This window comes from Pristiophorus japonicus, chromosome 22, assembly GCF_044704955.1.
Source record: "Pristiophorus japonicus isolate sPriJap1 chromosome 22, sPriJap1.hap1, whole genome shotgun sequence".
Classification (NCBI taxonomy): domain Eukaryota; kingdom Metazoa; phylum Chordata; class Chondrichthyes; family Pristiophoridae; genus Pristiophorus; species Pristiophorus japonicus.
In genome coordinates, this window is record NC_091998.1 from 2,692,398 (window position 1) to 2,712,164 (window position 19,767).

The window sequence follows — 19,767 nt, forward strand, 5'->3', positions numbered from 1 at the left end:
TCACTCCTCATCCCCTGGGGTCAACACAATCATACAAGCACCCAATTTCTGCTCCAGCAAAAAGCCATTTCAAACACAAAGGGTCAAATTATCTCCTCCTGTACTATAAACTTCCATGGATCTAAGTCGTATTTATGCCACTTGAGTGCAGCCACGGCTAACGCAGAGTTCTGCTGTAGGCTCCACTTGGAAATATAAAGTGCCTGATCTTGGCTGTTTCGGCTTTAGCAGAGACCCAGTTTTCTTTAATGGGCCTCGTGAATTGCCACTGGATTCATCAGCGCTGCTTCTGGCCCACGAAACCACAGTCAGCACACCCGTCGTCAATAGCGTTAATAATGTGAAAGTTGCCCAATGAAAATGACTGAATTGAAAAAGAGACCCAAAATGAGAAACTGAACATAAGAACATAAGAATTAGGAACAGGAGTAGGCCATCGAGCCCCTCACGCCTGCTCCGCCACTCAACAAGATCATGGCTGATCTGGCCATGGACTCAGCTCCACTTACCCGCCCGCTCCCCGTAACCCTTAATTCCCTTATTGGTTAAAAATCTATCTATCTGTGATTTGAATACATTCAATGAGCTAGCCTCAACTGCTTCCTTGGGCCGAGAATTCCACAGATTCACAACCCTCTGGGAGAAGAAATTGGTCTCCGAACTTGCGACAGACACTATGCTGAAGGCAGCTGTGTGTGGGAGAGTGAATGCGGGAGTGCGATGCTGGAACCGGATTTTATTACAGGAGGAAGGCAAAAGCGCCTTGTGTTTAGAATGCATTCAATGTGGTTTGGAGTACTGTGGTCTGGCATTTCCAATTATTGTCAGTAAAACAAGGGAATTGGTTTCCAATGTGAGAAAAGGTCAGCTCAGTGCAGTCACAGCTCCAGGATAATCCTGTATTTACTCAAGATTCTTGTCATTTATTTGCTGTTTCATTACACGGATACAGGATAATGGCCACAAGACCCAAGTGAAGAGCAAATCCTATTCACAATGAAGGATATCAGATCACCTGAGAGCAATACATACACAATCAGGTGCTGACATTGACAGGTTACTTTAGAGATGCTCACCCTTTTAGTAAGATTGTTTTGCATGGTGTTGATATTGATGGCCTTTTGCACTTCCAGTGATGTATTGCAAATGTGTTGAGAACGTACATTTTAGCTTACAATGGGATACACTGCGACACAAACAGATATAAAAAGTGACTTTAAAACAAAATGAATTCATCAACTCACTTTCCCCATGCTCACTCAATGCAATTTGTGCAGCAGTTCGAAACAGCTGGAGACTCGGGACTGGAAACAAACATTTTCAAAAAGTGAAAATGCTGGAAATACTCAGCGGGTCAGTCAGCATCCGTGGAGAGAGCAGAGTGAGTTAACATTTCAGGAGTGGATTCTTCACCAGACTGTTCTGAATGGTCTACAGCTGAAACATTAATTTCTAGCATTTGCAGTTTTTTGCTTTTTGTTTATATTCAAGGGATCATTGTCCAAGTGTTCACAGTCTCACTGATAATGTTCAGGGTGTTTCTCTGCCTGATATGCTGAGACACGGTGTCTTGGTGTTTATGGTGGGGGAGTGGGATGTGCCGATCCCATCAAGTACAATTTGTGGATGTTTGGGGCATCCCAGTATGTGCTGTTGTGTTTATAAAGATTTTCTAGATGTGTTTGCTGTCGTTGATCCTTTACGGGTTTTGATATATGACAGTGCTTTGGTGTGGTTTCTCCTTCCAAAACGTGGTCTGATCATCATCACCTTCTTCTTAGGCAGTCCCCCGGAATCGAGGAAGACTTGTTTCCGCACTAATACGAGTTCTAAAAATGAGGTCTATATGGTGAGTGAGTGAGGGAGATAGTGAGTGAGTGAAATCCTTAATCAATGCAGCAGGGTATCAAGTTAAGCAATCACATTTTAGATATAAATGTGTAGCTTAAATCTTCAATGAATCCCTTAAAAAAAAATTACTGGACAATGGGTGCTAAAATATACCCGTTTTAAACCTGGACTGATACGAATGTGGGACCACACGTTTGTGGCTGATGGGAGATGATGCACAATTGGAACTGGGAAAATCGCACAGTACAAGATACTTTAAATAACCAAATATTACAAGTTCACATTTTTGAGACCAGCAGTCTCAAACTGTCAGTCTCATGGGGCCCAAGTTTTGGCCTCAGTTGCTCCTGATTTTTTGGAGCAAATGGTGTGGAACGGAGTATCTTAGAAATTCAAATTCTCGGCATTTAGTTTGCTCCAGTTCTAGTCAGTTGGAACAGTTTCACTTTGGAACAGAATTTCTTTTTCAAAAGGGGGCGTGTCCGGCCACTTATGCCGGTTTTCAAAGTTTCGGCAGTGAAAACTTACTCCAAACTAACTTAGAATGGAGTAAGTGAAGATTTTTGTACGCTCGAAAAAACCTTGTCTACACTTCAGAAAATCAGGCGTAGGTTACAAATCAGGCGTAGGGAATGGGGGGGGGGGGGTTTAAAGGGAAGTTTACAAACATTAAACACTTCAGTTTTACAAATAAAGAGCCATCATCAATAATAAATGATAAAAACATCAATAAATCAACCAATAAATCAATCAAAAAAAATTAAGAAAAAATAATTTTTTTTAAAAATCGATAAAACAAAACATTTTCTACTTACCGACTGCAGCACCGGGAGCCCTCCAACAGCGTGCTGGGATGCCCCCCCCGAGTGTGTCTCTGTCTCTCTCTGTCTGTCTGTCTGTGTGTCTCACTCTCTGTCTGTCAGTGTTTCTGACAGCGAGGGGAGGGGGAGGAGGGGGGTAGAGGAAGAGAGGGGGGGCAGGGGGAGGGGAGGGAGGGAGGCAGAGGAGGTGGGAGGGAGGAGGAGGAAGGAGAAGGGGGGGAGGAGGAAGGAGAAGGGGGGTGGGGAAGGAGAAAGGGGGAGGAGGAAGGAGAAGGGGGGGGGTGGGAAGGAGAACGGGGGGGGGGGTGGGAAGGAGAACAGGGGGGGTGTGGGGAAGGAGAACGGGGGGGGGGGAAGGAGAACGGGGGGTGGGAAGGAGAACGGGGGGGGGGGGAAGGAGAACAGGGGGGGTGTGGGGAAGGAGAAAGGGGGGGTGTGGGGAAGGAGAACGGGGGGGGGGGAAGGAGAACGGGGGGGGGTGGGAAGGAGAACGGGGGCGGGGGTGGGAAGGAGAACGGGGGGGGGGGGAAGGAGAACGGGGGGGGGGGAAGGAGAACGGGGGGGGGGGGGAAGGAGAACGGGGGCGGGGGTGGGAAGGAGAACGGGGGCGGGGGTGGGAAGGAGAACGGGGGGGGGGGAAGGAGAACGGGGGGGGGGGAAGGAGAACGGGGGGGGTGGGAAGGAGAACGGGGGCGGGGGTGGGGAAGGAGAACGGGGGGGGGGGAAGGAGAACAGGGGGGGTGTGGGGAAGGAGAACGGGGGGGGGGGGAAGGAGAACGGGGGCGGGGGTGGGAAGGAGAACGGGGGGGGGGGAAGGAGAACGGGGGGGGGGGAAGGAGAACGGGGGGGGTGGGAAGGAGAACGGGGGCGGGGGTGGGGAAGGAGAACGGGGGCGGGGGTGGGGAAGGAGAACGGGGGGGGGGGTGGGGAAGGAGAACGGGGGCGGGGGTGGGGAAGGAGAACGGGGGCGGGGGTGGGGAAGGAGAACGGGGGCGGGGGTGGGGAAGGAGAACGGGGGCGGGGGTGGGGAAGGAGAACGGGGGCGGGGGTGGGGAAGGAGAACGGGGGCGGGGGTGGGGAAGGAGAACGGGGGGTGGGGGTGGGGGTGGGGAAGGTGAACGGGGGTGGAGAACGGGGGTGGGGGTGGGGAAGGAAAACGGGGGTGGGGAAGGAAAACGGGGGTGGGGGTGGGGAAGGAGAACGGGGGGGGGGGAAGGAGAACGGGGGTGGGGGGTGGGGAAGGAGAAGGAGGGGGGGGAGGCTGAACAGGCTGGGCCCAACACTTCGGGTCGGGTCGGGGGGGGGGGGGGGAGGATGGAGGTCAGGTTGGTTCGGGCAGCGGGGGAAGGAGGGAGAGCAGGTCGGTTCGTGTCAGGGGCGGGGGGAGGGAGGTTAGGTCGGGTGGGGGGGGGGAGGGGGGGGGAGCGCAGGTCAAGTCGGGGCGGGAGGAAGCAGGAGCTGGGCGTGGGAGGCAGCCTTATCCACGCAGCCCCAGTGAGGCCATTGGGCCAGGGCTAGGGGCTGCGTGCTTCGGGCCCCTCCCACACAGTTTTGGGCGCCTGGAGCTACTGCACATGCTGGAGAGGTCCCGGCACTGTGTTCAGCGCAGGGACCTGGCTCCGCCTCCCCACAGCTCGTGCTGCGCCGCGCCGAGGGCCAGAGGACCTGCAGGGTGCCGGAGAATCTGGAAGTTTTTTAGGCGCACTTTGTGGCGTGAAAAACGGGCGTCCAGGTCGGGGCTGCGTCGTACTAGGCCCATGATGTGGGAGGCAGGCGACGACATGTGTGAAAAGCACAAAATGGGGCGTCTGCCTTCACTTGTTATTGATGAGGTAGAGCTCTCCAGTAATTGAAATGTTGGATTACCTGGATTACCCTCCCGTCCTCTGAAACCCCAGTAATCCAGTCCTGGTCATAGTAAATCTGTTGCATGTTGGCATACTTGAAAATACTGACTTATTTATATCTTTTGTAAAGCTCTAAGCTTTAGCACATAAAAATAAGGAGATCGAATGATCTATTGTCTGAATCACCAATGCCTCACTGTTAATTGGCACACGCGATTTGATTTGCAGTTGTAGCAGATTCAAAAAAAGTTGTTCCCATGAAATTAGTTTGTGTTATGATCTCAGGATTGCATTAAATGTTACAATGCTTCAATTTACAGTAACAGAAGGGAAATCATAGAGTGTTCTAACCCCCAGGTTAATAGGCTTGTGGAATAGATAGCACGGAAGGTTAGAAGCAGATGGCAAAATGGGTACAAGGTAATCAGATGCATTTCTGGAGAGAAAAGGGAGTGAGGAACATGATGAGAGGCGGGGTCAATCTACAAGAAAGGAATGGGCTTAATATACCCAATCGGCAATTATTTATCAATTTAAATATGCTGCTTGCTCACATTTTAAAAACGAATTTCAATAGTTACTGAGCCACTCTTACTGAAATAACTGACAGGAGCGGGGAATGACCAAATTAGTCCTTTTGCGGCCATTATTAGTCAGATACAATCTTTTAATTGAATGTGGAGCTTCACGTAAATAAACATTGGTTGAATCAGACAGCGCTGTTCTTGGAAGCAAGGACAACTGCATTTATCCCGATCTGACTTTATAAGACTGCAGGTGGAGGAAAATTGCTCTCAATTCCATCTTTCTAGTAACTGCCGAACTGCACCACAGCTAGCCAAAAAAATGTGGAGGAAAAATAAAGGATACAAAAAAATTCTGAGCATACCCCATCCTCGAATTCATTTTTAAATGTTTGTGCACGTTTCTGGATGAGCTTCCCTTCTTGTTTAGCAATTGAACGCTTCCTGCTAGCACACAAAACTTGCTTATAATTTGTATGTGGGTAAAATAAAATGTTGCTTTTACATGTAAAGCTCAAACTAATACAAATTTTTGTTGCTAGGCAGCTGAGGGATGGAAGCCAGCAAACATCTGCTTGCAGGCCAACTGTTGGGGCAGTCAGGACGCATTAACCTTTTAAGCTTGAAATTTAGAAGATATGAAAACATACAATACCAACAAAGCAGCAAATTATTTCATTCAAAAATACAGTTCCGAGTTAAATATGCTCTGTACTGCAGAATGGCCCTCAGTGAAGACAAGAGATTAAAATAGTTTTTCACCGAATCAATGGATCAGTCATTTTTCAATCCATTTTCCCAACAGCAGGAGGCAACCATAATCTTCGCTAGAGTCACACTTCATAACTACTGGCTCAACATTAAGCTTGAGCTGGCTGTATTTTAAACATCTAGGAGACAAAGTATTCTTTCTTTAAATCAATAATGGTTCCACCCCGACAGTGTATCCTAAGTGGATTTGAGCTAATGTCAAACAGATCAATAAAAGCATGAACAAAAAGATCGATTGATATCATCGAGGATTTTCTTTGAAGTGCCAATTAATATGGAATACAACAGTAACTTTGTTCCATGCAGTCCTATCTATTAGTAACAGGTCTGTGATACCTATACTCCTTTGATTTAAGGCCTCCAACACCCACGAGTAAAGGGAAACTGACATTCAGTCTGTGCTGTGTGTAAATCCAGACCGGTGGAATTAACGGTAGTCTGACACAGTCCTACATCAGAGGGAGAACAGCTTCATTTCCAGTTTCTGCAGGCTGCATTGCAACCAAAGTCACATCGGACACATGTAACACCACTCAGTCCCTGGTCACAGACACAACAGCTCCATCTCCATTCAGGAAGGATAGACAGAAAGGAAAAGGAAGTGGGGTAGCATTGCTGGTTAAAGAGGAGGTTAACGTAATAGTAAGGAAGGACATTAGCTTGGATTATGTGGAATCTGTATGGGTAGAGCTGCGGAACACCAAAGGGCAGAAAATGCTAGCGGGAGTCGTGTACAGATTTCTGAAACAGTAGTAGTGAGGTTGGGGATGGCATCAAACAGGAAATTAGGGATGCGTTTAATAAAGGTACAGCAGCTATCATGGGTGATTTTAATCTACATATAGATTGGGCTAACCAAACTGGTAGCAATACAGTGGAGGAGGATTTCCTGTAGTGTATAAGGGATGGTTTTCTGGACCAATATGTCGAGGAACCAACTAGAGAGCTGGCCATCCTAGACTGGGTGTTGTGTAATGAGAGAGGATTAATTAGCAATCTTGTTGTGCGAGGCCCCTTGGGGAAGAGTGACCATAATATGGTAGAATTCTTCATTAAGATGGAGTGTGACACAGTTAATTCAGAGACTAGGGTCCTGAACTTAAAAAAAGGTAACTTTGATGGTATGCGACGTGAATTGGCTAGAATAGACTGGCGAATGATACTTAAAGGGTTGACGGTGAATAGGCAATGGCAAACATTTAAAGATCACATGGATGAACTTCAACAATTGTACATCCCTGTCTGGCGTAAAAATAAAATGGGGAAGGTGGCTAAACCATAGCTAAGAAGGGAAATTAGGGATAGTGTTAAATCCAAGGAAGCAGCATATAAATTGGCCAGAAAAAGCAGCAAACCTGAGGACTGGGAGAAATTTAGAATTCAGCAGAGGAGGGCAAAGGGTTTAGAAACATAGAAAATAGGTGCAGGAGTAGGCCATTCGGCCCTTCTAGCCTGCACCGCCATTCAATGAGTTCATGGCTGAACATTCAACTTCAGTACCCCATTTCTGCTTTCTCGCCATACCCCTTGATCCCCCTAGTAGTAAGGACCTCATCGAACTCCTTTTTGAATATATTTAGTGAATTGGCCTCAACAACTTTCTGTGGTAGAGAATTCCACAGGTTCACCACTCTCTGGGTGAAGAAGTTCCTCCGCATCTCGGTCCTAAATGGCTTACCCCTTATCCTTAGACTGTGACCTCTGGTTCTGGACTTCCCCAACATTGGGAACATTCTTCCTGCATCTAACCTGTCTAACCCCGTCAGAATTTTAAATGTTTCTATGAGGTCCCCTCTCATTCTTCTGAACTCCAGTGAATACAAGCCCAGTTGATCCAGTCTTTCTTGATAGGTCAGTCCCGCCATCCCGGGAATCAGTCTGGTGAACCTTCGCTGCACTCCCTCAATAGCAAGAATGTCCTTCCTCAGGTTAGGAGACCAATTAGGAAGGGGAAAATAGAGTATGAGAGTAAGCTTGCAGGGAACATAAAAACTGACTGCAAAAGCTGCTATAGATATGTGAAGAGAAAAAGATTAGTGAAGACAAATGTAGGTCACTTGCAGTCAGAATCAGGTGAATTTATAATGGGGAACAAAGAAATAGCAGATTAATTGAACAAATACTTTGGTTCTGTCTTCACTAAGGAAGACACAACTAACCTTCCGGAAATATTAGCGGACCAAGGGTCTAGGGAGAAGGAGGAACTGAAGGAAATCTTTATAAGTCAAGAAATTGTGTTAGGGAAATTGATGGGATTGAAGGCCGATAAATCCCCAGGGCCTAATAGTCTGCATCCCAGAGTACATGAGGAAGTGGCCCTAGAAATAGTGGATGCATTCTATAGACTCTGGATCAGTTCCTATGGATTGGAAGGTAGCTAATGTAACCCCACTTTTTAAAAAAGGATGGAGAGAGAAAACAAGAAATTATAGATCGGTTAACCTGACATCAGTAGTGGGGAAAATGTTGGAATCAATTATTAAAGATGCAATAGCAGCACATTTGGAAAGCAGCGACAGGATCGGTCCAAGTCAGCATGGATTTATGAAAGAGAAATCATGCTTGACAAATCTTTTCGAATTTTTTGAGGATGTAACTCGTAGGGCCCAAGTTTCCACACGATAAAAAACGGGTGCCCCTCGGAGCTGGGCGCCCGTTTTTCGCGCCTAAAACGGCGCCTAAAAAAAACCTCGCGATTCTGGAACGTTCTGCAGCTCCTTGTCTGCCTGGTGCGGCGCCCAGGGGGGCGGAGCCTACACTCGCGCCGATTTTGTAAGTGGGAGGGGGCGGGTACTATTTAAATGAGTTTTTTTCCTGCCGGCAACACTGCGCGTGCGCGTTGGAGCGTTCGCGCATACTCAGTGTGAAAAAAACATTGGCACTCGACCATTTTTGTAGTTCTTTGTAGCTGTTTAATTTTTGAACATTTTTTAAATTAAAAGCACATTGCCAACAGCACATCAGCACTTGCAGCCTTCTCACTGTCTCCTTCCCCCCCCCGCCGGAAGAACGGGCACCTCCTCCACCCCCCCCCCCCCGCGGGAAGAACGGGCGCCTCCTTCCCCCCCCCCCCCCGCGGGAAGAACGGGCGCCTCCTTCCCCCCCCCCCCCCGCGGGAAGAACGGGCGCCTCCTTCCCCCCCCCCCCCCCGCGGGAAGAACGGGCGCCTCAGGCTGACTGCAGCATTCTCTATGCCTGAAGCACTTTCACACAGGTAGGAAGATGGTTTATTTAATCTTTTCTTTGATTATAAATGTTTATTCAGGTTGGATTTATTTGTATAATATTTGTAGAAGTATAAATAAGGATTTATTGTAGAATTTAATGACTTCCCTTCCCCCCCCCACCTCGTTCTGGACGCCTAATTTGTAACCTGCGCCTGATTTTTTAATGTGGAGAACAACTTTTTTCAGTTCTACAAAAATCTTCACTTGCTCCATTCTAACTTAGTTTGGAGTACGTTTTCACTGTGGAAACTTTGAAATCAGGCGTCAGTGGCCGGACACGCCCCCTTTTGAAGAAAAAATTATGTTCCAAAGTAGAACTGTTCTACCTGACTAGAACTGCAGAAAAAAAAATGTGGAGAATTGCGATTTCTAAGATAGTCCGTTCTCCACCAGTTGCTCCTAAAAATCAGGCGCAAATCATGTGGAAACTTGGGCCCGTAAAGTGGACAAGGGAGAACCAGTGGATGTGGTGTATTTGGACTTCCAAAACGCTTTTGACAAGGTCCCACACAATAGATTAGTATGCAAAATTAAAGCAAATGGTATTGGGGGTAATGTATTGATGTGGATAGAGAACTGGTTGGCAGAGAGGAAGCAAAGAGTAGGACTAAGCGGGTCCTTTTCAGAATGGCAGGCAGTGACTATCGCAAGGTTCAGTGCTGTGACCCCAGCTATTTACAATATACATTAATGATTTAGACAAAGGAATTGAATGTAATATCTCCAAGTTTGCAGATGACACTAAGCTGGGTGGCAGTGTGAGCTGCGAGGAGAATGCTAAGAGGCTGCAGGGTGACTTGGATAGGTTAGGTGAGTGGGCAAATGCATGGCAGAAGCAGTATAATGTGGATAAATGTGAGGTTATCCACTTTGGTGGCAAAAACAGGAAGGCAGAATATTATCTGAATGGTGACAGATTAGGAAAAGGGGAGGTGCAACGAGACCAGGGTGTCATAGTTCATCAGTCATTGAAAGTTGGTATCCAGCTACAGCAGGCGGTGAAGGCGGCAAATGGCATGTTGGCCTTCATAGCGAGAGGATTTGAGTATAGGAGCAGGGAGGTCTTACTGCAGTTGCACAGGGTCTTGGTGAGGCCTCACCTTGAACATTGTATACAGTTTTGGTCTCCTAATTCTTGCTATTGAGGGAGTGCAGCAAAGGTTGACCAGACTGATTCCTGGGATGGCAGGACTGACACATGAAGAAAGACTGGATCGACTCGGTTTACATTCACTGGAATTTAGAAGAATGAGAGGGGATCTCATAGCAACATATAAAATTCTGATGGAATTGGACAGGTTAGATGCAGGAAGAATGTTTCCGATGTTGGGAAAGTCCAGAATCAGGGGTCACAGTCTAAGGATAAGGGGTAAACCATTTAGGACCGAGATGAGGAGAAACTTCTTCACTCGGAATTGTGAACCTGTGGAATTCTCTACCACAGAAAGTTGTTGAGGCCAGTTTGTTAGATATATTCAAAGGGGAGTTAGATGTGGCCCTTACGGCTAAAGGGATCAGGGGATATGGAGAGAAAGCAGAAATGGAGTACTGAAGTTTCATGATCAGCCATGATCATACTGAATGATGGTGCAGGCTCAAAGGGTTGAATGGCCTACTCCTGCACCTATTTTCGATATTTCTATGTTTCTGACTGAGCTGCATTCCAATCCAGACCATTGTTTCTGGTGTCACAGTGCCATCCAACTTCCATCTTGATCTATCTGGGTTGCATTCCTGCTCAGCTAGCAGAGAAAGAACAGTTATTTCAACACACAGTACTGCATTACAGATTTAAGAAGTCTGTATCTTATCTATCTAAGAGTGGTAGAGGCAGAAACCTTCACCACATTTTAAAAATACTTGGATGTGAGCTTGAAGTGCCGTAACCTACAGGGTTACGGACCAAGAGCTGGAAAGTGGGATTAGGCTGGATAGCTCTTGACCGGCCAGCGGGGACACGATGGGCCGAAATGGCCTCCTTCTGTGCTGTAAACTTCTATGATTCTATCGACTATACGCTGACAGTCGCAAATGCTGATTACATTAAAAATAATCAGTACTCTTCTGTCCCCATCAAAATGAAACAGCCTGAGCATTTAGTTTTTCCTGTGGCTGGGGCAGGATTGAACAGCTTACCTGCCTTAGGGAGAAGGCAGTGACAATCACACTCTTACCCTGCGTATGTTGCTGTTTTCTCAGAATTAGGTACTTAAATAGTTACGGTGACCTTGAGTATCCCAGTATGTTGGTACGCTGGATTCCCAACCAGCAGTGTGAATCCTCAAGCTGTCTGTCACTGGGTGACACTCCTCAAGCCGTGACATCATGATGGGGGGGGGATTGTGGACTGCAATCTTCCTTTATAATGTCGCTGGAGCAGAACTTGCTGTTGCAGCAGGAATGCAACCCCAAGTATCTGCTCCCAGATTAGCACTCACCAGCATTTCCCAAGTATAAAATATCAGCATTGATTAACTACACTGATAACTAAACATATCTCCCAGCAAAAAAACTATGGGTTGTGAGGCAATTCAGTCGATTATAATTCCTCTAAGAGATTCGTCTTCATTGCAATTGTTTTACACTCAGATTTACATTAAATCCTGATTACAAAATCATTCTCACTTTAAATGTTTATTAAAACATTGGGATTTAATGCATTTATCTTTTTCAATTTAGCTAAATTTAACGAATTATAAATGCAAGAATTTAGCAATTTTGCAGAGTGCAAATCAAACCTCCCATGAGGTACCATCAGGCCTTTCTTCAAATCAAGTGTTGCTACGGAATTGTCAAGTTGCAGAGGTACTCAGTTCCCAAGTAACTGTATATTTATGCTGTTAGAATTTTCATTCACAAAGTTTAGTACATGTGAGTGAGGGCATTTGGCCCATCGAGACACTTCTTCCATCAGAACATTCAAATGCCTCCAATACTCTACCTAAAAGATGATCTCAGTGGTTAATCACTAATTGCATGATTAGTCCCTAATCAATCTAAAAAATCAATCTGGCTCTATACACATTGCAAATTTAAAGCATATCGCGCTCCCCAATGGAGACCCAACATTTTCAGTCCCTACTTGTATCCAGTACTAACTTTCCCAGACTCTTCTTTTTCAGTACGTTAAAAACTTGTCATTTCACTTTCAAAAATCAAAAATGAAAATATGACAGTAACAATAGAGATGGTTTTAAAAGCACCTTGTTGAAGCAGAGTACCAAGGATTAACCTGTCTTTTGTAGCTACAAATGCTTTATTTACAATGCAATTTATTTAATGCAATAATACAATTTCTGCCCCAGGTAGTGTGTAATCAATGTAAGCTGCTTCAAAGGGTGACCCACATTTATTGACCCAAAAACATTAACATTCTATGTGTGCCCTCTCAGCATTGTTTGAAACAAATGTGTATCAAGAACTACAACTCCCGCAGATTCCTTCCATTCCTACAGTCTACACCAATTTCTGAGTAGAGCATCTAGGATTTTATAAAATTTAAACCCGACATAAATTAATCCATTTTTACTTTGGATGATGGAGCGTTAGCTATTGAAGTTAACGTGGTTTTCAAAGAAGTTTCACTTCAGCAAAGTAAACACCAGACTTGCAGCCACAACATCAACATCTGCCCCACCCATCCCACCCATCCCACTCCTGCCCCATATAACAGGTGGCAGTAGTTTATATGTGCAGACCAAGTTTCCTTTTCAAAATAGCAATAAATGAGCACCACCACCAACAACTTGAATTTATACAGCGCCTTTAACATAGTAAAACATCCCAAGGTGCTTCACAAGAATACTATAAGACAAAATATATGACACCGAGCTACATAAGAGGAAATTAGGGCAGATGACCAAAAGTTTGGTTTTAAGGAGAGTCTTAAAGGAGGAGAGAGAGGTAGAGAGACAGAGAAGTTCAGGCAGGGAATTTCAGAGCTTTGACCCAGGCAGCTGAAGACACGATTATAATCAGGGATGCTCTAGAGGGCAGAATTCGAGGAGTGCAGATATCTCTGGGGTGGAGGGGTTGTGAGGCCATGGAGAGATTTGAAAACAAGGATGAGAGATACAGTACAGAAATACAGAAACCCTCAGCATGTGAAATACAAGCCAATGACAGGGAAATAATTGTAAATGTGAACTGGTAGCATTCGTACTTAGCCCCCAGCTTCCCACCATTTTGAAAAGCCGATTTTCTTTGGCAGAATTCATCTTCAAAATGATAGTTCTTCACCATCATCAAGGACATTAATTGGGGTCAGTCAGAAATGGCACCGAAAAGGATGCAATGCTTAAAATCTGCACACACAATCGACTCGAAGGCCACAAAGTAAATCTCTTTTTTGTGTATATTTAAACCTGGCAGATGTTTTCCAAATTCAGTAAATCCAGACTTTATAAATAGGGAGTTCAGTCACTAAACCTAGACAGCTGCAGTCATGGATTACTGGTAATGTCTACCTCCAGGGGTTTACCAAATGAAGATTAGTTTTGCGAACTTATTTATATTCGAGCTCTGTTAGGTCAACCAATTGCGATAGAAAGTGCGACTAACCAATAGCATCAGTGAAGGCAAATTTGACGACTGGACATGCAGATCTCATCTCATCCATCAGTAATCTAATGGCAGAGTTTGTGACTTTGACCAGTGACATCGTCACCATTAATAGACGTGCATTTACAAGCCTGATTCACTCAGAACTGCTGCCTGTGTCACATATGTGATTATCATCTTTCCAGCCACTTTAATCTACACTTTCAAAAAGAAAATTGCAGAAAACTATTATTTCAGCTCTAGTGAACATAAGAGATTTATTAAATTACAGGCTGTTTTTTTAGGCAATTCCTGTATCTGAGTTCTTGAGCTAAATTCACAAATAAATTATAAAGGCTGGCCAGTCCTTCTCCTCAGTCTGTGAACAGATCGTTTTCATGATCAATAATAATTGAGTCTTTTCATGTTATATTTCTGACATTGCTGTTCTTTCCTTGAGGAATATCTTATTTTCAATTCAAATTTTGTCAAGGCTGACTTCACAGAACTCGAGTCATTCTCCCAAGTCTGAAAGAGGAACGTGGAGTTGTCTGGACGTGGTGATTGTAGCACTGATCCGGTGGCTTATATCATCAAATCTTTACACCGCTATTCAATTCAGAGGCTGGATGATATTTTCGAACGGACGCTGATGCCAGGCTGTGGGAATCTGAAGGGTCCAGTGTGCAGTTTACTCATTTTCGTCAACCATCGCCCGGCCACCTCTGCAATTCAGTGGCTCGCTCAAACTATTTTCAGTGAAGAGATGCTCTTTACGATCCCATACAATTTGAATTTCAAGAAACACATCAAGAACAAACCCTACAGAAATATATATAGATTTTCTATATTTGTACTCGGGGTCCTTCTGTGGCATTGCTCACAGTAGGGTAGTGTAAATGGTCTTGATGGTGTCTTGTTAGTTGTGTGTTAGGTCTCGTTGTGGCAGTACCAAAGAAGAACAGTTGACCAGGGCAGTGTTATTAGGAGAGACATAGAAAAGACGCGCCATGGTGCTGTCTATTGTCGGGAGACTTGCAGTGCCATGTAAGTGATGATTCAAAGTAAGATCATTACTTGAGGAATTAAACATGGGAACAGGAGAAGGCAATTCAGCCCCGCGAGCCTGTTCTGCCATTTCATTAGATCAGGGCTGATCTATGTCTCAACTCTATCTAGCCCCAGGCGTTACTGTCATATAGGCATAACAACATCATGACACAAAAGGTCTTTCATGTGGCAGCTCGAAAAGCAGCATTAAATGTCGATGTCCAAGTTCATCATCCACTCTTCGGCCTCCGGTAATACGGAGTCAATAGAAACGAGTAGTGCGGGGAAGATCACTGGCTCCTAAGATGTGCCATGATTTGGATAGCATGTCCACCGTCGCACCTCTGGCTATCCTCCATCTTCGATTGAAGTAGTTACATCATATGAAGTTCATGACATGTATTTTTTTACCAAATGGTGCCATTCTGGGAGGCCCCTGCTTGATCACATCATGGGGCAACCCAGCTGAGAGGTCAACCTGACCTCAAATACTCCCCTGCAGCTCAGAAAACTGCATTTTCCAACATTTAAAGAATATTCTATAAAATGAGAGAGTAGACTCTCTCCAGAGCCATGTGTTCCAGACTGCCATTGTTGTTCAACCTGCATGTGTACTGCTGTCACAGCTGAACAACATCCTCGACTGGTAGACTGGTGATATGGACAACAATGGTGGGCATGCAGCAAACATCTGTGAAGGGAAATTTATCTTGGCCATGGCAACTTTATACACGGTGAGGATGGTCACAGAGGAAATATATCTCAGTTTCCAATTGTGCCACAGTCACATCTCAATCGACCAGTCACCAGGGTCACTTACCCCCACCTCCCACATCACATGGCATTGTACTAACAGGAGTTTAGTGGGTATGGTTTCCCCTCTTTAACAATGTAGACAAGGGGACACAACTTTCCTTCCTTTAGCAGAAATTGAGTTGACACAATCTCAACAGCAACAAATAGGTTGATATCGCCACCGTCTCCAGTCAGTCACTCACCAGCTGTTGTTGCAGTTGTTCAATCATCCGATCCTTTCTTTCCATTTCCTCTTGCAGTCCCTGGATCTCCCCGAGTAACTCATCAGTCTGTTGATGAAGACAGACAACAACCATTAGGCTCCACCAGGTGAACGATAGCGCAGATTTACCCAAGTAGCTGACAAGAGATCGGCATAACAGCAAATATATCTAAATAAAACAGGGTGATTGTAATGCTTCGTTTCCCAGTCGGTGCTGGGTCTCACCGCAGAGAGGCCCAGTCGGTGCAGGCTCTTACCGCAGAGAGGTCCAGTCGGTGCTGGGTCTCACCGCAGAGAGGCCCAGTCGGTGCAGGCTCTTACCGCAGAGAGGTCCAGTCGGTGCTGGGTCTCACCGCAGAGAGGCCCAGTCGGTGCTGGGTCTCACCGCAGAGAGGCCCAGTCGGTGCAGGCTCTTACCGCAGAGAGGCCCAGTCGGTGTAGGCTCTTACCGCAGAGAGGCCCAGTCGGTGCAGGCTCTTACCGCAGAGAGGCCCAGTCGGTGTAGGCTCTTACCGCAGAGAGGCCCAGTCGGTGCTGGGTCTCACCGCAGAGAGGTCCAGTCGGTGCAGGCTCTTACCGCAGAGAGGCCCAGTCGGTGCAGGCTCTTACCGCAGAGAGGCCCAGTCGGTTCAGGCTCTTACCGCAGAGAGGCCCAGTCGGTGCTGGGTCTCACCGCAGAGAGGCCCAGTCGGTTCAGGCTCTTACCGCAGAGAGGCCCAGTCGGTGCTGGGTCTCACCGCAGAGAGGCCTAGTCGGTGCGGGCTCTCACAACGTAATGCAGTCGGTGCTGGTTCTCACCGTGTAATGCAGTCGGTGCTGGGTCTCACCGCAGAGAGGCCCAGTCGGTGCTGGGTCTCACCGCAGAGAGGCCCAGTCGGTGCTGGGTCTCACCGCAGAGAGGCCTAGTCGGTGCGGGCTCTCACAACGTAATGCAGTCGGTGCTGGGTCTCACCGTGCAATGCAGTCGGTGCTGGGTCTCACCGTGCAATGCAGTCGGTGCTGGGTCTCACCGTGTAATGCAGTTGGTGCTGGGTCTCACCGTGCAATGCAGTGGTCCAGTCGGTGCTGGGTCTCACCGTGCAATGCAGAGGCCCAGTCGGTGCTGGGTCTCACCGTGCAATGCAGTCGGTGCTGGGTCTCACCGTGCAATGCAGTCGGTGCTGGGTCTCACCCTGCAATACAGTTGGTGCTGGGTCTCACCGTGCAATGCAGTGGTCCAGTCGGTGCTGGGTCTCACCGTGCAATGCAGAGACTCAGTTGGTGCTGGGTCTCACCGTGCAATGCAGTGGTCCAGTCGGTGCTGGGTCTCACCGTGCAATGCAGAGGCCCAGTTGGTGCTGGGTCTCACCATGCAATGCAGTCGGTGCTGGGTCTCACCGTGCAATACAGTCGGTGCTGGGTCTCACCGTGCAATACAGTCGGTGCTGGGTCTCACCGTGCAATACAGTCGGTGCTGGGTCACACCGTGCAATGCAGTCGGTGCTGGGTCTCACCGTGCAATGCAGTCGGTGCTGGGTCTCACCGTGCAATACAGTCGGTGCTGGGTCTCACCGTGCAATGCAGAGGCCCAGTTGGTGCTGGGTCTCACCATGCAATGCAGTCGGTGCTGGGTCTCACCGTGCAATGCAGTCGGTGCTGGGTCTCACCGTGCAATGCAGAGGCCCAGTTGGTGCTGGGTCTCACCGTGCAATGCAGTTGGTGCTGGGTCTCACCGTGCAATGCAGTTGGTGCTGGGTCTCACCGTGCAATGCAGTCGGTGCTGGGTCTCACCGTGCAATGCAGTCGGTGCTGGGTCAAACCGTGCAATGCAGTGGTCCAGTCGGTGCATCAGTGGGAATGCTGCGAACCAGCTCCCAATATTTTTAGTGAACTTGACTCGCTTAATCTAATGGCCTGATCAGACTCAGGCTTCAGTGGTATGCAGGAGGGAGACCTGTGCTCATCAGAAAGACCTGTGTAATATAAAGACACCCAACAGGCTAGGGCTAGAAAAAGAGAAGGCTGAGGGGCAATGTTCGCTGTACTTTTTTGGCCCTTAAGGGTTAGCCTGTAAGGGGCTCCGAGCTGGCGCAATTCTTACATTGAAAAGCACAAGCTGGCTGCGCGGGTTCCCTGGAATGCTGCATGGCGGCCCAGCTTACAGGGAACATTGCTGAGGGCTGGCCTGAGAGAGGTCTATACCATTATGAAGGAGTTTGATAGGCTAGATAAGTAACAAGGAATAGAAGGTTCTGCTGGTAGGGTTAAGTGAAGTATGGTGGGAGGAGGCTCATGTGGAACATAAACACCGACATAGACCAGTTGGACTGAATGGTCTGTTTCTGTGCTGTAAATACCATGTGAAAGGGGAGCCAAAAGATGTTATATTTAAATAAGCATCTATCATAATAATGAACCATTTGCCTGTAATAAATGTCACAGAAAACCTGGATTTCAATTTACTCCTCCAGATGGAACACAAATCCTATGGAGCTGAATAAATGTGAAAGACTGAAAAAAGCATGAATGGAAAAAGGCACTGGGAGGGGAAAAAGGATAAAGTGAAGGAGGAAAATATAGATGAAATGTAATTGAATAGTAAAATAAAGCAACCAAATGAAGCAAACACAGAGGCCAGGACAAAAGAAGAAACTGACTGAAATAAAATGAAAATATATCGATTGCATAGCAATCTGTTGGCAATCTCCATAAGTGACTGCAAGTCACCAATTGCACAAAGCACGATTACTGTTCACCCCTCTCCTACATATGCACACTTTAGCCGTTATCTCCACTCACCAGGGTCTAATCCCTGACCAAGAAATTTACATTTTCAACACCCCAGACATCTTTAGCACTGCAATTTATTTTTAACAAAGTCTATTTTCGACTGTGGATAGGATTGGTTCTTTATTCTACATATATTATCTGCTTCTCCAGTGAGCAAACTGGAACTGTTAGATGTGGTTTCTTCTTTGTAATCACTTCTTTCTTCTGACTGCAGGGAATCGAATACGGCCAGGGATCTCCTGGACTAGTTTCAATTGCCTGGATGGGTCGGAGAGGAATTTTCCCAGATTTTTTCCCTCCCTAATTGGCCTGGGTTTTTACGTTTTTTTGCTTCTCCCAGGAGATCACATGGCTCCGGTTGGGGTGCGAGGGGTGTCGCAGTTGTGTGAGGTGGACTGGTTGCTCTTTACCTTTCTGCCATTGTTCATAGGTTTATATGTAACCTTCAGGGCTGCTGACCGAGGGCCGTGTGGCTCTTTGTTGACAGACGCAGACACGATGGGCCGGAATGGCCTCCTTCTGTGCTGTAGGTTTCAATGTTTCTTCTATGTTTCTAATTGCATAAAACTGTGTATAGCTCTTCCCATTCCCATGCATTTACATTACTGTGCTGTAGCATTGCAGTGTAACTCGCATGCCTCAGAGGTTCACTTACATATTGTGTGTGCCAGATGACTGATATTTACTCGACTTCCACACAACATGGAGGATATTCTAGCTATGAATGATTCTGCAGCAGGTCAAACGACGGAAGAATTGGCTAACTCGATATAGATGGGAAAACAATTGTTAATACGTTGGCCGGATATTAACGAATTAGGAAGCACGTGTGTGCAAACAGCACTGTCCTCAGTTTTAAATGTACACAAGTGTACATGGGCTCTAGCACACATACATACACAAAGACCCGTGGTCCCAGGGCATCGCTTTCTATACTGTAAGAATATATTTATGACTGTGCTTGTGCTGTGGGGACAGTGTTGCAAGCTATAGCCACTGGGACAGAGGAGCCTCTCCCCATTCAACCTGATGACAAGCGCTTGCTCGATCCAATATCGGAACAATATGTATAATTGATGGATAGTTTCACACAAGAACAGAAGAACATAAAAAATAGGAGCAGGAGTAGGCCATACGGCCTCTCGAGCCTGCTCCGCCATTCAATACGATCATGGCTGATCCGATCATGGACTCAGGTCCACCACCCCACCTGCTCCCCATAACCCCTTATCCCCTTATCATTTAAGAAACTGTTTATTTCTGTCTTAAATTTATTCCATGTCCCAGCTTCCACAGCTCTCTGAGGCAGTGAGTTCCACAGATCCACAACCCTCAGAGGAAATTTCTCCT

The 19,767-nt window shown here is 46.6% G+C and overlaps 1 protein-coding gene across 3 annotated transcripts in view; it reads right to left on the minus strand.

The window, feature by feature from the left end:
* The window catches only part of ccser2a (coiled-coil serine-rich protein 2a), a 723,588-nt gene that overhangs the window by 141,031 nt on the left and 562,790 nt on the right, over positions 1–19,767 (minus strand). For 2 of the 3 annotated variants that reach the window (XM_070865514.1, XM_070865516.1), the window contains exon 9: positions 15,629–15,715. The exons of the other annotated variant lie outside the window; for it this stretch is intronic. In XM_070865514.1, coding sequence (XP_070721615.1) covers positions 15,629–15,715 — 87 coding nt within the window. The remainder of the gene's footprint in view (positions 1–15,628; positions 15,716–19,767) is intronic. 3 annotated transcript variants of the gene reach the window in all.